Source organism: Notamacropus eugenii, chromosome 1 (genome assembly GCF_028372415.1).
Source record: "Notamacropus eugenii isolate mMacEug1 chromosome 1, mMacEug1.pri_v2, whole genome shotgun sequence".
NCBI classification, from domain to species: Eukaryota; Metazoa; Chordata; class Mammalia; order Diprotodontia; family Macropodidae; genus Notamacropus; species Notamacropus eugenii.
The window spans coordinates 496464321-496485044 of NC_092872.1; the positions used below are offsets into that span (position 1 = coordinate 496464321).

The following is a 20724-nucleotide window of genomic DNA, read 5'->3' on the forward strand; positions in this document are numbered from 1 at the left end:
GCTTCAGCCAGTTTATCTAAGAAAAAAGAATGCGAGTGTACTTTAAAAGTGTACTAAGAACTTTCAGGGAAGGAACTCTTAGGCATACACAGTTAATTAAATTAAATGGAGGCCACTGGAAAGTTCACTTGGGAACTATAACCAAGTATAGTCTACGTTAAGGAGACCTTGACAGAAGTATAGCTATAGGAGATCTGCAAAAAAAATATAAATTTCTTTAGTTACCTTAAATCTCATCAGCCAAATGGAAAACAGAATTTGGTTCTCTTATATTAAAAGGGGAAAGCAATGAATTCAAGGAGACTTAGCTTCAACTTCCAACTCCCTACCTGCTTCTTGCCCAGGACACAGACACACACAGAACAGCAAGACAGAGTGGAAAAAGTGGCAGATTAGTGTAAAGAAATACTGAGTACTTTAGTCATTCAAAGGAAATCTCTCCACTGCAGGCAAGTAACTACACTCCCCATAATCTAAGATCACATGCACTGGGGGACAATGAATCACAATTCTCATAAATGGAAGTCTTCTCATCATTTTCAAAATTTAACTTTCAGTTTCAATAATGGTGAATTGTACAGAGTTCCAGAACCTGAATAAATCTTCTTAGCTCCAACATCAGGAATACAAAGGAGATTCAATTCCCCTTGCAAATATAGAGAACTAGAAACAGGACCATGTTAAGTCTTTCCAGTAAGGAAAAATGTTTATTATATATACCTTAACCAAAAAAGGATCACTCAGTCCTATGAATCTTACTTAGTTTGCTGGAAGTTGCATTAAAATTTCAGTCAATCTTGACCCAATTTCCATTCAGGATAATTTGATGGAATTGGAGAGCTATCTAGTTTTATATAAGCTGGGTGAAGTTCCACATGTTAATAAGTCAAAAATTAAAAAAGAAAACTGTCATACTTTCTCATTTGCAAGATAAAAATCAATATTGGCCTGAAGATCTCAAGCTAAAATTGTTGCACAACAAGTGAACTATCTTTTCTCAAAAGATGCCTAAAGAAATTAAGCCACTGCAGAGGTTGGTGTGGGGGAAAGAGAAGGAACCATGAATACATTATATACAGTATCAGACTCAGTTGATGTGTCGTTAGTTTTGCTGAACTGCTTTTCTTTTTAATTCTTTGTAATTCACTCAGTAGAGTGAAGGATATATTTGGAAATAAAAGTGATTTATAAGTCACGCCTGTCAAACATTTGTCATTTTCCAGAACTTCTTAGCTATTTCTTAAGCCCTAAAGAAAGTATTTCAAGGTAAAGCATGACCAACAAGTGGCATCATTCTGAGAAAGTACATTCCCAAAATGGCTCAAAGCATGTTATTTTAAAAAAATTAATCTCTGAATGACAAATTATAAGAAAAATGAGAATGTGATACTAACCAGCAGCATGTGATCAGAGATTACTACCAGTGCTTACCACCTGAGCTCCCCACAGGCCCAAGGAGGGAAGGAGGAGTCCCCAAAAGTGCAGCTTCGATGAAGGAACTGTCCAGTGTAATTTCAAATGAAACTTGTTACAAGAACTTGCACAAAACACCTCCAGAGTTTGCTATATAGGTGTGGTATACATCCGTTTACTGAAGATTACTGTTAGCTTTTTTTCAGGGGAAGCAAAGCCCTTTTCTGCTGAAGCTCTTCCAAATGATTTCTCATACCCACACAAACCATGGAAAAGGTAATGTTTGTAACCAATTAGTTAGAAATACTAGTAAACATACTATGTTGTCTCCCTTTCCTCAGAGGGAAGCAAAAATATAGCAACACTTGCTTTAAAGGAACACTTTTCACTAGGTGGGAAAGTCAACTACAAACTTTGGCTGAAAGATACACTGAATGCTCCTGTTTTAACATGCTGGGAATACATCAAGCAAATATGAAGAAACATCCCTAGGACAATCTTACTTTGTGTTTGTTTCCCCACTAAGAACTTTCTCTGCTCACAGCTGTCTAGTCTATGAACTGGACAGCTCTGAGGCAAAATAAATCTCAGGTAAAGGAAAAAAATAGATTAAAACTTGGATTTACACAAAAGATTCAAATACAGAGACATTACAGCTTTCCTATGGTAAGTTTAGGTTTTAAAAATACTCATGGATCTAAATATTTAGATAATTCATCATGAAACAGATCTACCACAAAGTCAAATTCTTTTTACAAAATCTAAAATTCCATCAGATGTTGATTAATTAAAATACTGATTCTGACCTCCACAAAACTTAAGGTTTAGCAACTCTCATTAACACGTAAAATTCAGAAAATCAAATTGATAAAAGAAAAAAAATCATACTATAGAAGCTAACCATAAGGATGAACTTTTTTGTGAGAATATTCCATATGTGTACTGTTGTCAAAGTCAGATACTAACATCACATATGAATTTATAGTATATCCTGCATGCATACTGCCATTAGTACTCTATAAAAAACATCATGAGCCAAATCTCAATTATCTGGTGATGAAGGGTGAAATATAGGGAAATAAAATCCCAAAAAAACCCAAAAAAGAGGCTTTAGAGCTGTTAGAATCAATTTCTGCCATTAACTTGCTATGTAACCCTGAGCAAATCTTTAAATCTTTCAGTTTTCCCATCTCTAAAAAGAGCTAATTGGGCTAGATGATCTCCTAAATTACTCTGCACCCAACTCTTAATAGTTATGAGTCTATTCTAAGATTATCTATTACCTTACCACCACCAAACCTGGTGTGGCTATCAAAGACCAAAATATACTAATTTCCTAACTTCCCTTCTGTCTTGGGGCACTTAAACAGACGTGCTGTTAAGCACTATGATAAAAATCAGGCAGAAGGAAAAAGGAATAGGGAGCTGAGATCACTGGACACCATGGTGAGTTTGGGGATACTGTTCTCCATAGGCTTTTCCATTTCAGGATCCAATTACAAGCCACCATACTTTGATAAGTCACAAAGTTACAATTAAGTCTCTCTAACTCTTCCCTAACAGAAACTCAAGGCCAAAGATTACTGACATTTCAAAGGAAAGAGGTCCTACCTCATATCTCCAAGTTTCCTGCTGATAGCAGAGCCCACATTGGATAGGGCAGCTGAAGTCTTCTGTCCTGCCTGGGAGAGAGTTTCCTGAGTCTTCTTGTAACTAGACAGAAGAAAAATAAGTTAAACCAACCAAACAAGAATGAGAAAACTTCCACCCACCAGCCAAGGAAAAAGAATCCCTACATTCTGGAAAACGTTGCCCAAAGGAAAGATTCAAGTAAGTTAGTGGTGGTGCCACAGAAAAGCTTCTCCTGCACTTCCACATGGGGCCCTTTTTAAGGTGCTCCTAAGAAAGGGGAGCAGCCTCACCTGTTAAGTGCTCATAAGCAGTATTAAACCACATTTTTTTCAAAAGCATGTAACCAAGTTAAATTTGGATTTATCTTGCTCACATTCCTTCTCTCCTACTACTCATACTCATTTTCCCCTTTCCTCAAGGATGCTGAATCAAGCTTTCATCACTGAGGAAGAATAAAAGATCTGGATAACAGAGCTAGAATGACAGGGACCATTATGGAAATGACAACAGGACAGGAAGATGACTACCAGTTTGAAGGCAAGAGCTAGGAAAGTTCTCAAAGTTACTTTCAGCCACACTTAAGAAACATTAAGCTAATATTCACCACTACCTTAATTCAAAATTCTCATCATGAGAGTACATCAGTCTTATGACAGTATGCAAAGGGCAGTTAATAGCAAAGATCCAGAACAAATCCATTTTTCTGCCATCTGTGGTCTAAATGCACACATTTTCAGTGTTCAGAAGTTTTTTCTCCCTCTATGTCACCTCAAACATAAGAATTCCTTGTATTATTTTCATAATTTCCCTTTGAGACCTGTACAGAGTTCAATTTTAACACTATCATTTCAAATACCACTGTTTATAGAGATTCATCTCGAATCTAACACTGAGGTAGATTCCTGTGCTTTAGTCCCTTGCTTTCCACCAACAGCCACTAAGCAGATACAACAACTTTTGAAGTTATTTTCATTATTTGAGATAAGAAATTTGATACTAGCACAAAATTTAATGGCCAAGTTATAGTCAATAAATATTCCAGAGAAGAAAGTACCCAAGTCAGAGTTAGAACCTTGAACTGCCCCACCTTATTTAGCAATCATCACAAACAAAAAAATTAAGATTTACCCATACGGAGCCTTGAGAAACAACTCGAAGCCATGTAGTCTATACTGTAGTATCAAGAACCATGATAGCAAGGCCTACATTTTACAGTCATGTCATCTAGGGACAAATGAGAGAAATCTTTGGTGAAGTTGAATATATCTTAAGACTAAAATCACTCTGAAACAAACAAGATTTAACCTCTTCTGAGAGATCCATTCTGTAGGAAGCTAATACTTTATTAATAATATTATGTTAGTTCACACACGTGTCTAACAGTACTCTCTAATAAGATCACAATCAGACTGTTAAGTCATTTGGTTAAAGTTCCAAAATAAAAGACTTCCCTTATTTCCTACTGCAGTATCATTTCAGAAATTAATCTTCCTTAAATACTTTTTCATCATTTATTACTCCCTTGATCAAAATCCTTCAATGGCTCCTCACCATCTAGAAATTCAAACTCTTCAAGCTGGCCTCCAAGGACCACCACAATCTAATGCCATCCAAACTGGCCAACCTAATTTCTGAGTATTTCCAACATGACATCCTTATTCTAATCTGGCCAAGATCCTCACTGTCTCCTGACCACTCACTCCATTCTCATTCTCACCCTAGCAACTACACTTCATACTATTAACATCCCACTCCTTTTTACTTAAATCTTATCCACCTTTCTAGGTCAAATTCAAATCCTGCTCCTCCCTGATTATGCTAAGTCATATTGATCTTTTACTATCTGTATCACACAAGCTTATACTTTATTATTTAGTGTCTTGTAGTGTTCTGCAGTCGATTCCTGTGTATTAAATCATCTTACCCCAACTACAATGCTCTTTGAGAATGTTTCCCCCCAAACTGTCAGAACAATTCTCAGTACAAAAGTGGTACTCTATGAATGCTAGTAGATTGGGGAGTGGATAGGCAGTAGCGGACAATTCACTTCTAGGCTGATCTGAACACTCCGGGGTTTGAAGTAAATGAGAAAATTATTTATTTGTTTATTTTTTGGTTAGTTTGCCCTGATCCCTCTCTAGATTATATGAGCCTTCTCAGACTGGTCTTTTCAGAGCACTGTGTACTCATTTTCTGTACCTGTCATATACTTAAGCTATGTTTTATTTTGTTACATATGATCTTCCTTAAAGTCAGAGAAACCTGGGTTTTAACTCCTTCTCTTCTACTTATTTATTGTATGACTGTGGAAAATCACTTATCCTCCGTCGCCTCATCTGTAAAAATAGCACTTACGCCAGAGATGTAGTGAAGATCAAATGGGATAATCTATAGAAAGCATCAGCAAACCTTAAAATGCTGTATAAATGTCAGCTATTAATATGTCCCCTAGTACAGAGCCCCATATGTAGCATAAAAGGAGCTTAATAAACACTGAATCAAAGAAATGGTCATGATATCCATGTTATTGCTAACAAGTTCTTTCTAGTAACGGGAAAAAATCAACCACCTAAAATCTTGGCAAGAAAATTCCACTCTCAGACTTCAACAACTGGTAAGAATCCAATATACATTACCAGGCTTTGGAAAAAATGGACTCTTCAAAATGTCCTCCTCATACTGAATCTAATGCATGACTGTAACATCTCTGAGAGTCAAGAATGCTTCAAAAACAAAATGTTGTAATAACCATAACATCAACATATTAGATTTGACCAAGCTCTGGAATTTGCTTTAATACCCTCACGGGCCCAAGGAGACTGTACTTTTTTTTTTTTTTAGTAATAGAAGTTACTACATCTTAGAACTTAAAGGGACTTTAGAGCTCATCCAGTCCAAGCCTTTCATTTTATCAATGAGAAAATTAAGGCTCTGAGAGTTTGTTACTTCCCCAAGGTCAAATAATAAGTGACAGATACAAGTAAATGCCTGTACAGAAACATTTCTTCATCCAAGATAGTATAATCTTTAATATGAGGCAACTGAATTGAATGGATTCTTTTACTCAAATACTCAAAAAAGCTGAGTAATTCAGATAAAATGCTCCATAAGACAAAGAAAATACTGTAAAACTGTTTTATAAACTACCATACGTCTGAAAGGGATCTCTTTTAGCATCACCCTCTTAACAATTACACTGCAGTCTTCATTTGTTTCAGTCAAGTGATTTGGGTCTATCTTCCATTCTCTACCTCAACAGTAAGCCAGTTCTATGCTGCCACCCTTACAATCTCAAGTGCATGCAAAATTCAAAAGGTTCCTTACCACAGAAATGCAAGTCCCATAACAAAATATGTTATTACATCTATGGAGAGGTGCTGGCACTAACTGATTAGGGCAAGGCTCTGCTCAGAAGAACCTGGCACTCGCTATCCAGAACCCTATCTATTGGCAAAAAAGTAAGGATGTTCCCTGTCTGTTTCTTTAGCTTTTCCAAATCTGGCAATTCTTTTTTCCTAGATTAATCAACGATGTTTAGTTACATCTTACATTTTTATTTTATTACAGTTCTAAATCTGAAATCGGTACAAATTCTTTGAAGGGAAAACACGTTTATTTACAGACTTAGAGTCACAATTACTTTTAATCTAACACCAATTGATAACTGTTAAAAATCTGTTTTTTAAATCAAAAGGAGCTTAGCAAGACCGACTCCATGAACAAACCACTTGCAAAATTTAGTTTCAGAAATTCAAAACAAGGCCTACTCTTCAAACTTGATTTTTCTTTAAAAGAAAAAAGTATATAAAACTACATATTAACATTCTAAACTTAATAAATGGGGGCTTTAAGAGGAAAGCCTTACATAATCCCATCTATATTTGTGCTAAACAAAATGTGACAAGTGAGAAGAGTGAAACAATTCAAAAAGGAAAGCCTTCTTCACCCAGGCAACAATGGCAGAAGAATATCTTGAAAAGAACAATTCTAAACAGGAGTACAGCTACTACTTATAAGATGAGCTTGAGGATCATCTTGAGTTTAAAAAAAAAAAATCAGAATTTAAGAATATTGTGAAGTAGCAACTCATATTCATGATGTGATGCATTTTTTAAAGATACACAAGGCAAAGAAAATAGAAACAGGATGAAAATTAAAAAAAAAATTGTAATAAAATTTCTCTGTCAATTGACTTGCTTCATCCTTCTAGCGTTAAAACCACAAATAGTGGTGTCCAAGCAAAAGATAAACAGGAGAGGGGGAGGGGGAATCCTTTGTTTTCATACTCTCTTAAAATAAGGCACAGGAGCTAGTTTCTTTATCTTAGCCCTCTTCTTGCCTGTGGGAACTGAAAATAAAGGGTCTGTACCAAGGGTAGATACTCTGAGACACTGGTGCCACTGAGTGGCATCTGTGAAGCTGGCAGCATTCTACCCTCCCCAACATATGCACTTTTCCCTCCCTCTGCTATTTCCTGATCTTATTCTTCTTCCATTTTCCCTTCTCTTTAGGTTGGCCACTGGTTCCCAGTATCACTCCTATGCATTGCTCATCTAGGGAGATAGGGAGGGGAGAAAGGAGAGGAGAACGAAGTAGGGAGGGGAGTCGGCGGGTATGTACAACTAGAAGTTTACTGATCCCACAACATTCACTGACTTCTATTAAAGGGTGGTCACTCCCGTCATCACCAATCTAGACTGCAAATCAGCTTGTGACTCAGGGTCTTCATCATCCCCACCCTATAACCAAATGAAGTAGGAAACTACTGAGGGTGAGGTAACCCATAGCTATGTTATGTTCCATAAATAATAGAACATATCTTCCCCAAGTGGGCAAATAATTTGAATCAAATGAAGTAATTAGGTAAGAACAGAAACTTTTAATTATATAAAAGTTTTTTTAACCCAATATAAAAACATAAAATACTTTGCACTAAAGTTTCAGACACTCACGCTTCTGAATGGGTTAATTTCTCATTCCAGTCCTCCAATGTGTTGCTTGCCGAAAGATATCTACAAATACATGGATGTTAGAAAAGATGGTACCAATACTCCTGGCAACCACTTTCCCTATAACTAAATAAATAATGGATATAGACATTTAAGCTTAACTAGGGCAATTTAATCTTTCCCCAACTATAAGTGACCTAATGAAGGCATCAACTAGGTACTTCCAAGTATTATTACTGGGTAGCAAACATCAATGTTTCAAACAGATCCAACTCCAGGGGGCATATTTTCCTTCTATATTCTAGCAGCAAATTCTGGGTTTTGAAATCACCTTTATAACTCTCTCCATCATCAGGAATTAGTAATTAATTCATACATAACAGGAACATCTATCCTTTAAGATACCAAGCTACCCCTCCCCCCCACTCCCAGACATAACTAAAATATTAAATTAACATTCTTTTCCCACTGGAATATGTCTTAGTGAAATATTACAAGATACAGCTGCTCTCCCCCCAAAATCCCAAGCCTACCATGACACAGTACTTCCAGTAAAACATATAATCTTATCAATTATCAGTTTTGGACAACACACACTTGGATTTCTTCATTTTGATATGGGAAATTCAGAAGTCAAATTTCCTAAATTTCTCCAGTTAACTGACATCAACTTAGCTAAATTTTCTTAATCCTTTATTACTATTTTGTATTTAAAATTTTTCATTACATTAGGATTTCTATCTTACTCTTGATTTCCACAGCTGTGTTACTAAAGGGTTGGGAGATGCCAACTCTAATTTCTCTACCCTTATTTCCCTACACAAAGACCAATTCAACTTAACTACTATTTGTCTCAAAGTAAAAAATAAGATTTCTAAGTATTTTGAGCTACTAGAGAAAAAGGATGATTTTGTGGTAATTATTAATAATAACCTTAGAAATACCTTCAAATGGTACAAAGTCTGTCTTGCCCTCTAAGTGTCCACTCTCAATTAAGCTATGTCTGAACCCAGAGCCTTACCAAGAACAGCTGAATCTGAAGACAGCCAGCTTCACCAACATGTCAGCTTAGGGTAAGGGAACAAAGGCAATCACCGTAAAAGCCCAAAAGTTTTAAGGAGACAGGTTAAGTCAAACAAATAGATGGCTCTCCAACACTGCATGAGTCTTCCCTTCTTTTTCAGTACTGACCTTCCCAGCTTGCTTCTCTATTCGTGCACACCTCATCCATAATAGATAACATTTATATTATTTCTGCTACTACTGAGGGAAGTGCTATTAGTAACCTATTTTATATATAATGTGTATATATACATATACACATATATACACACACACACACACACACACACACACACACACACACACACAGATAGGTAGACAGAGGTATATGGAGATATATAATAACCTATTTTGCAGATGAGGAAACTAAGGCTTAGTGAGATTAAGTGACTTGCCCAGGTTCACACAGATAAGTGTTTAGGGCAGAATTCAAACTCAGGTCTTCCTGACTCCACTTCCAATTTTCTATCCACTATACTACCTATTCATTTTATGCTTCCCTAGACTCCAATTTTGATTTCTCCAAATGGAGATTTTCCCTCCCCTGCCCAGCCATGGTTTCACTAGATATATTAGGGCCCCAGTCCTACCTCTAGGAATATGACAACTACCTAAACTAATCTAATTTAAGTTTAATCCTTTTCAGATTGTCTGCATGATAAATTTGTCTTATATCCAAAACACCTTGGATCCCAGAGCCTTTAACATGACATTAACACTTCCACTGCAAGTCCTAAGGCAAAGCACCAATACTGATGGAGTACTGCTTGAGCACAGACTTGGTACTCTACCAGCACACACCCAGGTTGTGAGATCCAAAACACCAGGACAATAAGACACAGCTCCTATGAGAAAATCAAAGTACAAGCTGTAGTCAAGCTGAGCTCAAGATGGACTTTCCTCACCTTCTAGTTAAGCAGTACTCTGCTATGTTGAGCACAAACACAAGAATTTTCTGCTCATGTTCTCTGATGACTACAGTCATACTTCCTTCAAAACAAGACCTGGAAAAGTCCTGCTGAGTAAACACTTCAAAAGTACTTCCTGCCATTCCTCTCTTCAAAAAATATTCTAGCTACATTGCAGCTTCACTTGTATCTTTATTGACTTTGTAGAAAACACCAAATAAAAGGATCTCTGAGTAAAGAAGTAACTGTCCTGTATGAGTAACTTATTCAGTTTCTGCCCCTAAGATCTAAGTTTCCACATGCTATTTTCTTTTCCCACATGATATTAACACTTTTCCCAATGACCTTAAGCGACATCTCACTAAGCCTCCAAGTCATATGTAAGAACAGATTAGCCACAGCCAAAGTACCAGATTGCACACTATAATCACTCCATAAGGTCCACCAGTGACTAGATTTTATCTAAACTTTGGCTCTTCCCTACTATCCCACATAACAATCCATACAAAGTAGGCATTTAATATGTGTTTGCTAAACAACCAGGCAAGGGGAAAATGTTCTGAGAAGCTAGAGTACTTTAATTATCATGATCATGTCATCCAATTATACTTAAGAGCAAAGTAAAATGAAGCTTTAAGTGTGGTCTGGTAACTGAGTGAAATTTCTTATAGCTACTGCACCTTGATTTGTGAAAGTCAAGATTGGTTTCATTTTACTGATAATTGAGAGAGAAAAAATACCCAATTAGTCATCAAAGTTTACCCCAAGCACACAGAGAGCCCTCCCTGACACCTGAAAGAGAAGCACAGGACAGGAAGAATAAGGAGGTAGAGTGGTGCTGACAGGCCAGGTGAACTCACAGGTCAGACTGTGTCACTTTCTCATTCCACTCTCCAAGTTTCTCAGATGTTTTCACATAGCTAGAAACAGAAATTCTGGTGGTGAATTTCTAAATCAAGATTCCAAATTGGGTTTGAAATTGCATATAAAATAGCAGAAAAAAAGCAAAGAATCAGAGATTATTAGAAAATACCCACTCACAGTCTGGTATCCTCTTCATGCAAAACGCAATAGTTCTATCCTTTATCTTTAGTGATATTTGGCTATTTAGCATATGCTGTGTGATCTTGAACTAAAATGTCACGTGAAACCAGATTAAGGCTCTGGAAGAAGTGATAAATTCCTTTTCAGTTCTAACATGTTGAGTATATATTGTTATTATTAAATAATGAGGCTCACCTATAGATATTTGGGGAGAAACAGGCAAGAGAAGAACTGATGGTTAGTAACAAGCCTTAAAACCACATGCACCTGACGACTTACACACCTGTATTTAAAGCAGTGCAATTCTCAGGTACTAGAACTGCTTTGTGGTGCAATGGTTCATGTGAAGTGCCAGTTTCTGCATAGGGCTATAGTTTCTTAAATAAGGGGAATCCTGGTTCACACAGTACATTCTCTCCTTGCTCCTGACCACCCTCATTGGTTATAACAGGAACTGAGAAATTAGAACAATGAATTCTATAATGAAAAGTCAGGACTACTTTCCTACTCTCCACCTTCTTCGAAAATCTGTAGTTCTTCAAATGAACTGCCTTAGTCTGACAGGCCAAAATAGGTATGTATTTTAGAAGACCAGAATAGTTATTGGGTTGGGGATTCCAAATTTATGTGACTAAGTTCTTATGTTGAGGAATTGTATGCATTTCAATATGTATCATACCATATGTGCCACCAAAAACTCAATCCCTGTGGGAAAATAAATTAGTATCCTGGATTTTGAATTCCTGAAAGTCATTCTCTTTCGCAATTTCTACATGAAAATCTAGTTAGTTCTTCTACCTTTAAAAACAAAATTATGGAAAGTTATCAGCTCCATATTTGAATAATTAAAATATTTCCTAAACTCCAGCACCCATCCCTAACAAACTTTTAAAAATTTAACACTCTGTGTGTTAATACTGTGACAAAAAGGCAGAAATGGCCAGTTCCTGAGCACATTTCAGAAAGGTAGCTGCCCCTAAAAGTGAAGTGAGTCAAGGGGAAACCTACGCGTTGGAGACCTGCACATCATGCCAGCTCTTTGAAAGATTCTGCTTCAGTCCATCCAAAGGAGTCAGGCCCAGCTTCCTCTTCAGCTCACCACAGTGTCTTTCTTTTGCTGCCAGGACTTGCCGTAACGTCACAATTTCTTCTTCCACCTTCAAAATAATAAAAATGTTATGATCAATTATCAAAACTCATATTTCTATTGCACTTTAAGCTTTACAAAATTTTTTCCTCATAAGAACTTTGTCAGGTAGGAAGATGAGGAGACTGAAATTCAGAAAGACTGAAGGACTTGCCCAAGGTCACCACTAATCAGTGATTTGAACCCAATTCTCTTGACCTCAAATTTGCTGCACTTTCTGCTATACCACATTGTCTCTGCGTCTACAGTAAAGACTAACTCAATCTATTCAATACACTGGCCCCTAAAAACAAAAATATTCATCCTAAGCTTGGAACTCAATATTTAAAATGCATTATAGTTATATATTTTAATACCCTTACTGGCTACAAAGCCTTACCTCCTTAATTTAAGTAAGACTTTTGCAATGGCACAGGTCTAATGTGCTTTACTGTTTTTAAAAACTCTTTTCTCTAAAAATTATCCTTGATTCTACCTCCCTATAACAGAGCCTTAAGTCCATTCCATGTTGTGCTTAATTCCTCATTACTGTTTTAACAACGTAATTCTCTGAGAGGTAACAAGAGGAATAGTGATAGGCACTGGACCAATGATTTCACTGATATAGGGGACTTCCAGATGAGGAAACTACCTCTTTTCTGATCCCTTTTCTGAAATTTATAGTTTTTGAACAGCTCTTCATCATTTTTGTTATGTACATTTAGCAGTCTGGTGAAACTTGTAGTCCCCTTCTCAGAGTAATGTTTTTAGGTACCTAAAATATGTAAATTTACAAAGAAAACCAATTTTATATATTGTAATAGTTCTCACAATATTAAAAAACCCCAAAAAACTGGTTCACAGACCCTAAGTTAAAAACTGCTGTTTTAGAAAGTTGTCTAGAACACTTCCAAGGTTAAGTCATTTGCCAGGATCACATAACCTATATAAGTCAAAGGTGGGACTTGAACCCAAGTCTTCCTGACTCCAAGGCCAGCTCTTTATCCACTATGCCACTCTGTTTCTGGAGAGCAGGTATAAGGGATGCACTGGAAAATGTACATGATATGAAAACAAAAATAATTAATTAAAAAATTATTATGAAAAAACAATTTGCTGAAATTCACATGATCATATAAGGCTAACAAGTATAATAATACCAACCTACCAGTTGTCATCTGAACATCTGGCAACAAAATCTTGCCACTGTTCTAACTTTCACGCTGTGAGTCAAAGCCAAGAGGAAGCTGCATCAAGAAGGTCATGACTTTCCATGAAAAAGGTCAAAGAGAAATAATTCTGTTTACAGACTAACTTCTCATTTACAAATCTAGATGCAGTTTTAATAATAGCAACAAGGAAGTTTTTCCATGTTACTAGAAGACCTAGAAATAGAAGTTTTGCAGAATATTCAGAAATCCATATTAGAGAAAAGACTATGAAACCCTAAGAATCAGAATACTGAAAATACATGCAGACTGATAAGGGCACTGCCAGTATACTAAGAGGGCTTATGGTATGTTTTCTAATTATCTATATCACTCAAACTGGGGTTTCCAAGTGACATTAAAACTCCTTCACCCAATAATCCCAATATGAGCAGAGCCTTGGTATTTGGCTTATAAACTCCTTAATGCATTCTGAACAAAATGAAAAATATCAATTCCACAAACAATTGTTGTATTTTCCTCAGCAATATGAAATCTGATATACTGATGTTTGAAGTTTATGCACCTTATCACAGTTTACTCAACCCTGAAGTTGGATTCCAAATACCAAAATATCTTTGGTCTTAAAGATATTCCTTAAGACACAGCAAAAGTACTGCAACCACCTCTGTCCCTTGTTTTAGTATGGGATAAAACATACTGTAACCTGAGCAACTTTATACTAACACGTTTAATTACAATGAGCCTGCCAAAATATTAAGTGAGTTTCCTTTTCTGTATCCTACCATCTTAAGCTTACCAGTTTTAACCTCATATCACAAAAAGTTCAATGGAAATAGTAAAATATCATTTTAGTAGTTAATATGCGTAAATTATACCAACAGATCCTGAATCTTGTTGAAAAAAGCTTATTAATAACAAGTTCTTTAACAATCTCTAAGAGCTGCCTAACACAGTAGCTAGAGAGCCAGTCTCGGAGTTAGGAAGACCTACATTCAAGTCCCATCTTTCAAATATACTGGCTCTGTGGTTCTGGCAAGTCACTTAACTTCTCTCTCAGAGTCTAAGATTCTCAGTTGCAGAAAAGTTGTAGTTCTGAATTGATGGAAGGAGATTCCTCACCATAAGTTCTCTAAAAGAAAGAAATCACAGGACTAATTCGGGGGGAAAAAGAAAGGAAAAACCTTTAAGGTGACTGCCTTGCCTTCCTTTAGTGGTGTTCAAGATTTAAACAATTGTCTCTTGCCATGCTAACTCATCATCAAATTCAAAACCACAACAAAAAGCCATCGAGGTAAAGGATATACACCCAACACTATTGTCAGGTCTATCAAATCACTGGCTTCAAGAGGCAGTGTGGGGCTGCTGAAAGAAAGGCAAACTGAGGTCCCCAATTCAGCTACCAGCTGTGACTATGCACAAGTCATATCTCTCTGAGCTTCAGTCTCCTGATCTATAAAATAGGAAGAGTAATATCCGTACTATGTACCTCAAAAATTGTTTTGAGTATAGTACTCTGTAAATGGTAAAACATCACAAAAACATGGGCTATTACCAGGTGTAACAATAACGGACAACTATGGCTAGAATGAGCATCCTCAGAAGATTTCAATTACAGTATGGTTTCTCATCATGTGACATTTTATAAGTATACTACAACACTCTTTCCTCTTATAAACTTTAAAGAAAGAAGGCTGTGATTAATTTTGAGCAAAGAAAACACTTTGTCACCTTAGTGAGTTCAGATCTGAGTTCTTCTTCCTCTGCCTCTGTCAGGCCCTCAGGAATGGAAGTCCTGGCAGTCCCTGTATCCACAGGCACATCTGTCATGGTATCTGATAGCAGACCTTTGTTAGGAGAATTCAGGTTGATATCTGTCAGTTAGAAAAAATAGGATGAGGGAAAACAAATTAACCACTATGGTATGATCTTCAGATAACAAAGATCTCCCTGAAGAAAAGGGAAGGTGGGAGAAATGGGGTTGGGGAAGGCTAGGGAAAAGACCAAATGGGAACTAACATCAGTTGTGTTATTGAGTTTCAAAAAGGCAAGCATGAGGCAAAAACACTCTGAGCTTTGGTCTTCCTTGTGAAAATTCTAACTTTTGAGATGGTAAAATCCTCACTACAAACAAGGCAGCATATTTTAGTAGGGTTTTTAGTTTGTTTAAAATAAAGGATGTTCATATGACAGTAAGCACTCCCAGCTTCCCATTCCATGAAACTCCTCTACCAAGGCACATAATTATATGCAAAAAGCACCTGCAAATGATACCAACCATTGCAGGGTGTCAGCAAAACTAAATCCTATTAGCTCAGGCATCATGTTATGTCCTATATTCGGGGATTTCACTGGGCATTATGTTGGCAGAAAGTGGAAGAAGTGACAAACCATTCTCTTCAAAGTTACCAATGATTTTGTCAAATCAAATGACTTTTTCTCAATCTTCCTCCTTCTTGATCTCTTTGCAGCATTTAAAACTGCTGATCATTTCCTTCTAAATCCACTCTCCTCCCTGGGTTTTCATGTCATTTCTCTCTCCTATTTCACCTCCTATCTGTCTGAATGCTCATTCTGCCTCCTTTGCTCATTCTTCATCCATGTTGCATCCATTAACTATGGAGGTCCCCCAAGGCTCTGTCCTGGGTCCTCTTCTCTTCTCCTTTTACACCAAAGGTTCTTAATCTGGAGTCCGTGATTTTTAAAAATATTTTGATAGCTGTATTCTAATATAATTGAGTTTTTTTGCCACCTTTAATATTTTATTTTCTGTATTTGAAAACCATTATTCTGAGTAGGGGTCATTAGGCTTCGCAAAACTGCCAAACTAATTCATGACAAAAAAAAGGTAAAGAACCCTTGTTCTATATGTACAAAGGGCTATAAAACTGTGCATACCCTTTGACCTAGCAATACCACTACTAAGTGGTATTCTAAGTCTGTATCCTAAAGAGATAAAAAACAAAAATGACTTATATGCATTCCCCCCAAAACTAATAGCAGCTCTTTTTGTGGTGGCAAAGAATCAGAAATTAAAGGGTTGTCCATCAGTTGTGAAACAAATTGTGGCATATGATTGTGATGGAATTATATTGTGCTATAAGAAATGATGAACAAGATGCTCTCAGAAAAACTTGTTAAGTCTTACATGAACTGATGCAAAGTGAAATGAGCAGAACCAGGACAAAATTGTATACAGGAACAGCAATACCGTATGATGATCAACTGTGAATGACTTAGTTATTCTCAACAATACAGTGATACAAGACAATTTGGATGGACTTATGCTGAAAAATGATATCCACCTGCAGAGAAAGAACTGATAGTATCTGGACAAAGATAAAAGCACACTTTTTTAAACTTAAAAAAAAAAGAACCCTTGTTGTACGTTATTTCACTTGGTGAGATCATCAGCAATTACCATCTCTATACAGATCTACATGTCCAGTCCAAGTCTCTCTCCTTTGTTACATTCCAAAGCATTAACTGCCTTCTGAACTCTCCTACCAGATATCCTATTGGCATCTCAAATTCCTTATGTCCAAAACAGAAATCATTATCTTTCCCTCAAAACCATCCCCTCTTCCAAACTACCCTATTACCATCAAGGGCTCTACCAGTCTTCCCAGACACCCAGACTCACAACTTCAGAGTTATCCAATTCTTCACTCTCACTCAACTCACATATCTAATTGTTGTCAAATCTTAACATTTCTCCCTTCACTACAGCTTTCATATGTGATAGCATGCCCTTTTTTCTTCACTCACACAGCCTCCACTTTAGTACTGATCACAACTCACTTATCTAGGCTTTTTAATTGGTCTCCTTGCCTCAAGTGTCTCCCACTCCAATTCATCCTCCACTCAGATGTCAAAGTGCTTTTCCTAAAACAAAGGTCTGGGCATGCCAACACCTTACTCAGTAAATTCCAGTGGTTCCTCCTCCAGCATCAAATGTAAAGCATTCTATTTCTCATTCAAAGTCCTCTTACACTGTGCTCCCTTTCCAGGTTCTCTTTGGTCTTCCTGCTGTTCCTCACATACAATACTCCCAACTCTGTACCTTTGCACTGACTTACTTTCTCTGGCTTCAAGATTCAGCTCAAGTCTGACTTTCTTTAGGAGGTCTAGTCCACCAGCTGCTAGTGCCTTTCCCTCTCAGATTACTTTCCATTTACTCTGTATATATCTTGCGTTAATTACTTATATGGACAGTGTTTTTTGTCTTTGTTTGTGTCCCTAGTGCTTAGCACAGTGCCTGGCACAAAGCAAGGGCTAAATGAATGCTAATTGTTGACTGACTACATCCATGGGCTATACTACTTTCCATATTAAGTTTAAACTTCTTGCAATGAATGAGATCTGTCCACGCTTCTTAGCATATACTCCTCTGCCCTTTATACTCCAGGAATCTAGATGATACCACAGAAATATAGCTTATTTCACTTCTTAGAACATCATTGCTTAATATTACATTAAAACATTACAATTTAATAACAAAACCTTTTCCTACCACACTCAATGTATATCATTAAAAATTTAAAATAAAAAAGGCATTTCTTTTAAAAACAAAACTTACAGAAGACTCTAAGAATCTTAAGGACAGGGAACATATTATTCATCTATACATCCTTAGCAGCAATTAACTTTGGGTCCTGAGCCCCAGGCATAGGTTCTCAGGAGGTAACTGTTGAATGAAAAATGTCTTTTGAAAAATAGTGATTCTGAATTTAAATTCTATTTAATTCATATTTTTTGCTTAATCATTTTTACCTGCTGTGGTATCCATTAAGGTAAATGAATGCCTGAATTTTGCTGCAATTGTTACCCATCAATTTTATTTTAGAAAACCATACCCTGGGGAGATATGCAACAATTAAAAAAATAGAAACCAAGAAATCCTTTCCCTACAACAGTCACCACCAAATTATAAAAATTTCCACTGAAATAAAAACAGATGTCAAACTAAAAACAAGCAACCTAAACCCAGTGATACTGTAAACAATTCAAAGTTCATATCTGTCAAAATGCAAAACATTTTTTTATTCTGAAATCCCTGAAATTATTTTATCCCAAGCCTTAATGATGCATATTTCTTATCACATTCCTTTTACCAGGCCACTGAAATACCACTGAAGGAGCTTTTTCTGAAACAGACTTGATTAGGTGTGTCAGTATTACAACTTGACCTACCTGATTTGCCAACTGCCATCTCCTCCTACTCCTGATTAGGTAACACCAGACACTCACATTGACAACAGATGTAAGGTAGGCCACTGAGGACTTGAGTAGGGGGGGAATAGCACAATGAAGGTGAAATTCAAGGTGATTATTCAACAGCATCCTGGATGCTGGCCCTAGAATCTGATTCCGTAAGGTGAGTACCTACTAGACAGACACACCTACACTAGATCCCTCAAATATCAGTGAGAGAAGAAAGGGGAGTGTTGAGGAAGGCAGAAAATTCCTGTGTGGGAGATGTCTGGGAAAGAAGCATGAAAATGGATTGAAAAAGTGGAGGAACAGGTGAGGGCAATGAGGAGTCTGGAAGTGCAGCAATTAAAGTTGGAGAAGTTTACATGGAAGGAGGTTTGGAAGAGTAAGGATACTAAGGTTTGTAAGACTGTGTAAGGAGAGCTGAAAGAGATTCAAGGCTGGACAGAACTAAGGAAGGGAAGGAAATTAAAAATACTAAGAAATAGGCAAGAGAGGTCTATGACAAACGCAAAATGTAGGAGAAAGCTTTGAGAAGAAGACTGAAGAAGATGAAGACATTATGGGGTGGGTGACCTGAGAGAATTGGGGGCAGGACAAAGGGTGATGAAAAGGAGGGTAGGCAGCACTGAATATGGTTCCTCAGTTAATAAATATTTGCTGAATGAAGATGAAGGAAATGACTAAAGGGCCCCTCCCAGAGATACGGGGTGGGGTGGGGGAGAAGCGAAGACTCCGGAAAGGGGCGGCGGTAAAGTTGCTGAGAGATTGCACGGAGATCCCCACGGAGGGTACGAGGTAGGAAAAGAGTTGTTACTGTGAGTTTGTCCTTGCTCCGGAAGAAGACCATGACATCAAGATGACGACATGACTTGCAGCTGACTCTTGATTTGAGTGAGGGAGGGCTGTGCAAGGTAGGAAAAGAAGGGAAACAACCAAAGAGGGTCCTAGAAAATGTTCCCGGTAGTTTCTTAAAACAAAGAAGCAGCATGAAAAAAAAAGTCCTCTAATTCCAAAAACAGCGTTCTCTTCTATTCTGAAAGTTTTTTGGGGGAGGGGGAAGGCGGGCAGTCGGACTAGAGAAGAGAAGTAAGAGCTAGAAGAAATGGGATGACACGACACGGGGAGATGACCAAGGGATGACTGGTGGATCCCCATCCGATACGGAGGGGTGGGTTTCGGGGGGTAACCCAATAGGAGAGACCAGGGGAGGCTGGGGGTGGGTCTAGAAGGAAATGGGGGGGTCGACCAAAGAAAAGGTGGGGGGCACCGAAGGGCACATACGAGGGGACTGGGGATACCATGGACACGTACATATGGGGGGATGGACGGCATACGTGCCAGGAAGCCACAGGGATAACAGGACAGAGAGAACTAAGGTGAGGGGCGGGTACCCCCGAGGGCGGAGAGGACTCAAGGGCCCAGGGGGCTGGGGGCGGAGCCCGGAGGGGGTAGGCTGGCCCAGAGGCGGGGCCGGGCGGCCTGTCGGTCCGTCAGTCGGTCGGTCGGTCAGTCAGTCAGCGGCTCCGTCACTGCTCTCCTCCCGCCTCGGTTACCTTGGCTGGCGGGATCCATGTCCGGGCCGTATGCTGGGCAAGTACCGAGGCCAAGCCTGGTGTCCGTCGCTTCCACTCGGCGCCCAGAAGACTCGGAGCCGCTGCAGCCACCACCACTGCACGTAATCCCAGCCGCCGCCACTCACTTCCCCTTGGGAGCCCCACCCCCACCCGCTGCTCCCTGGCCCCGCCTTCCCCCGGAATCAGCCAATGAGAGCCTCCTCCGGTCACGCCTGCACTCGAACTCCGTCCTTCTGATAGGCGAGTGTTGAGTCACGTGCCTGAGGGCAAGGCGGGTGGAGTTTGGCGGAGTCCGGCCCAGTTCGGATTCACCATTGAGATTAGCGTGCTCCCGGCTAGAAAGGCAGGAAGGAGTTGAGGCGAGAGGAGCGTGGGCTCTCGGAGGACTCCGTAGTGCTGGATTGCGTCGTTTTCCGTGCTCTGGCTGCCGGAGCCTAAACCTGAGCGCCCACCTCACTCTCGCGTTTTGCCTTGTGTCTACACCGTCCAACTTTAACTCTTCCTCTTCCAGGCCCCGCCAGTCTGAGTACTTGCCCCTAGTCCCAGGGCGAAGCTCCCTCTCCCGGCCCTCGCCGCCATCAGTCCCAAGTTACCAGCTTGGGGCCGCACCTGCAAGCCCCCCACTTCTTT

General features: G+C 38.5%; 1 protein-coding gene across 8 annotated transcripts in view; it reads right to left on the reverse strand.

Annotated features, from left to right (window-relative positions):
* Window positions 1-20345, reverse strand: part of TPD52L2 (TPD52 like 2) — a 27971-nt gene extending 7626 nt beyond the window's left edge. Inside the window, exons 1-6 of one of the 8 annotated variants that reach the window (XM_072633252.1) lie at window positions 20074-20241; window positions 15035-15177; window positions 12017-12165; window positions 10825-10884; window positions 7998-8057; window positions 3025-3126 (exon numbers count right to left, since the gene is read on the reverse strand). In XM_072633252.1, the coding sequence (XP_072489353.1) occupies window positions 3025-3126; window positions 7998-8057; window positions 10825-10884; window positions 12017-12165; window positions 15035-15177; window positions 20074-20092 (533 nt within the window). In that variant the 5' untranslated portion in view covers window positions 20093-20241. Of the gene's footprint in view, window positions 1-3024; window positions 3127-7997; window positions 8058-10824; window positions 10885-12016; window positions 12166-15034; window positions 15178-20073 lie in introns of all 8 variants that reach the window. The other 7 variants (XM_072633249.1, XM_072633254.1, XM_072633250.1 and 4 more) reach the window with 7 other exon arrangements.
* Window positions 20346-20724: the final 379 nt, after the last annotated feature.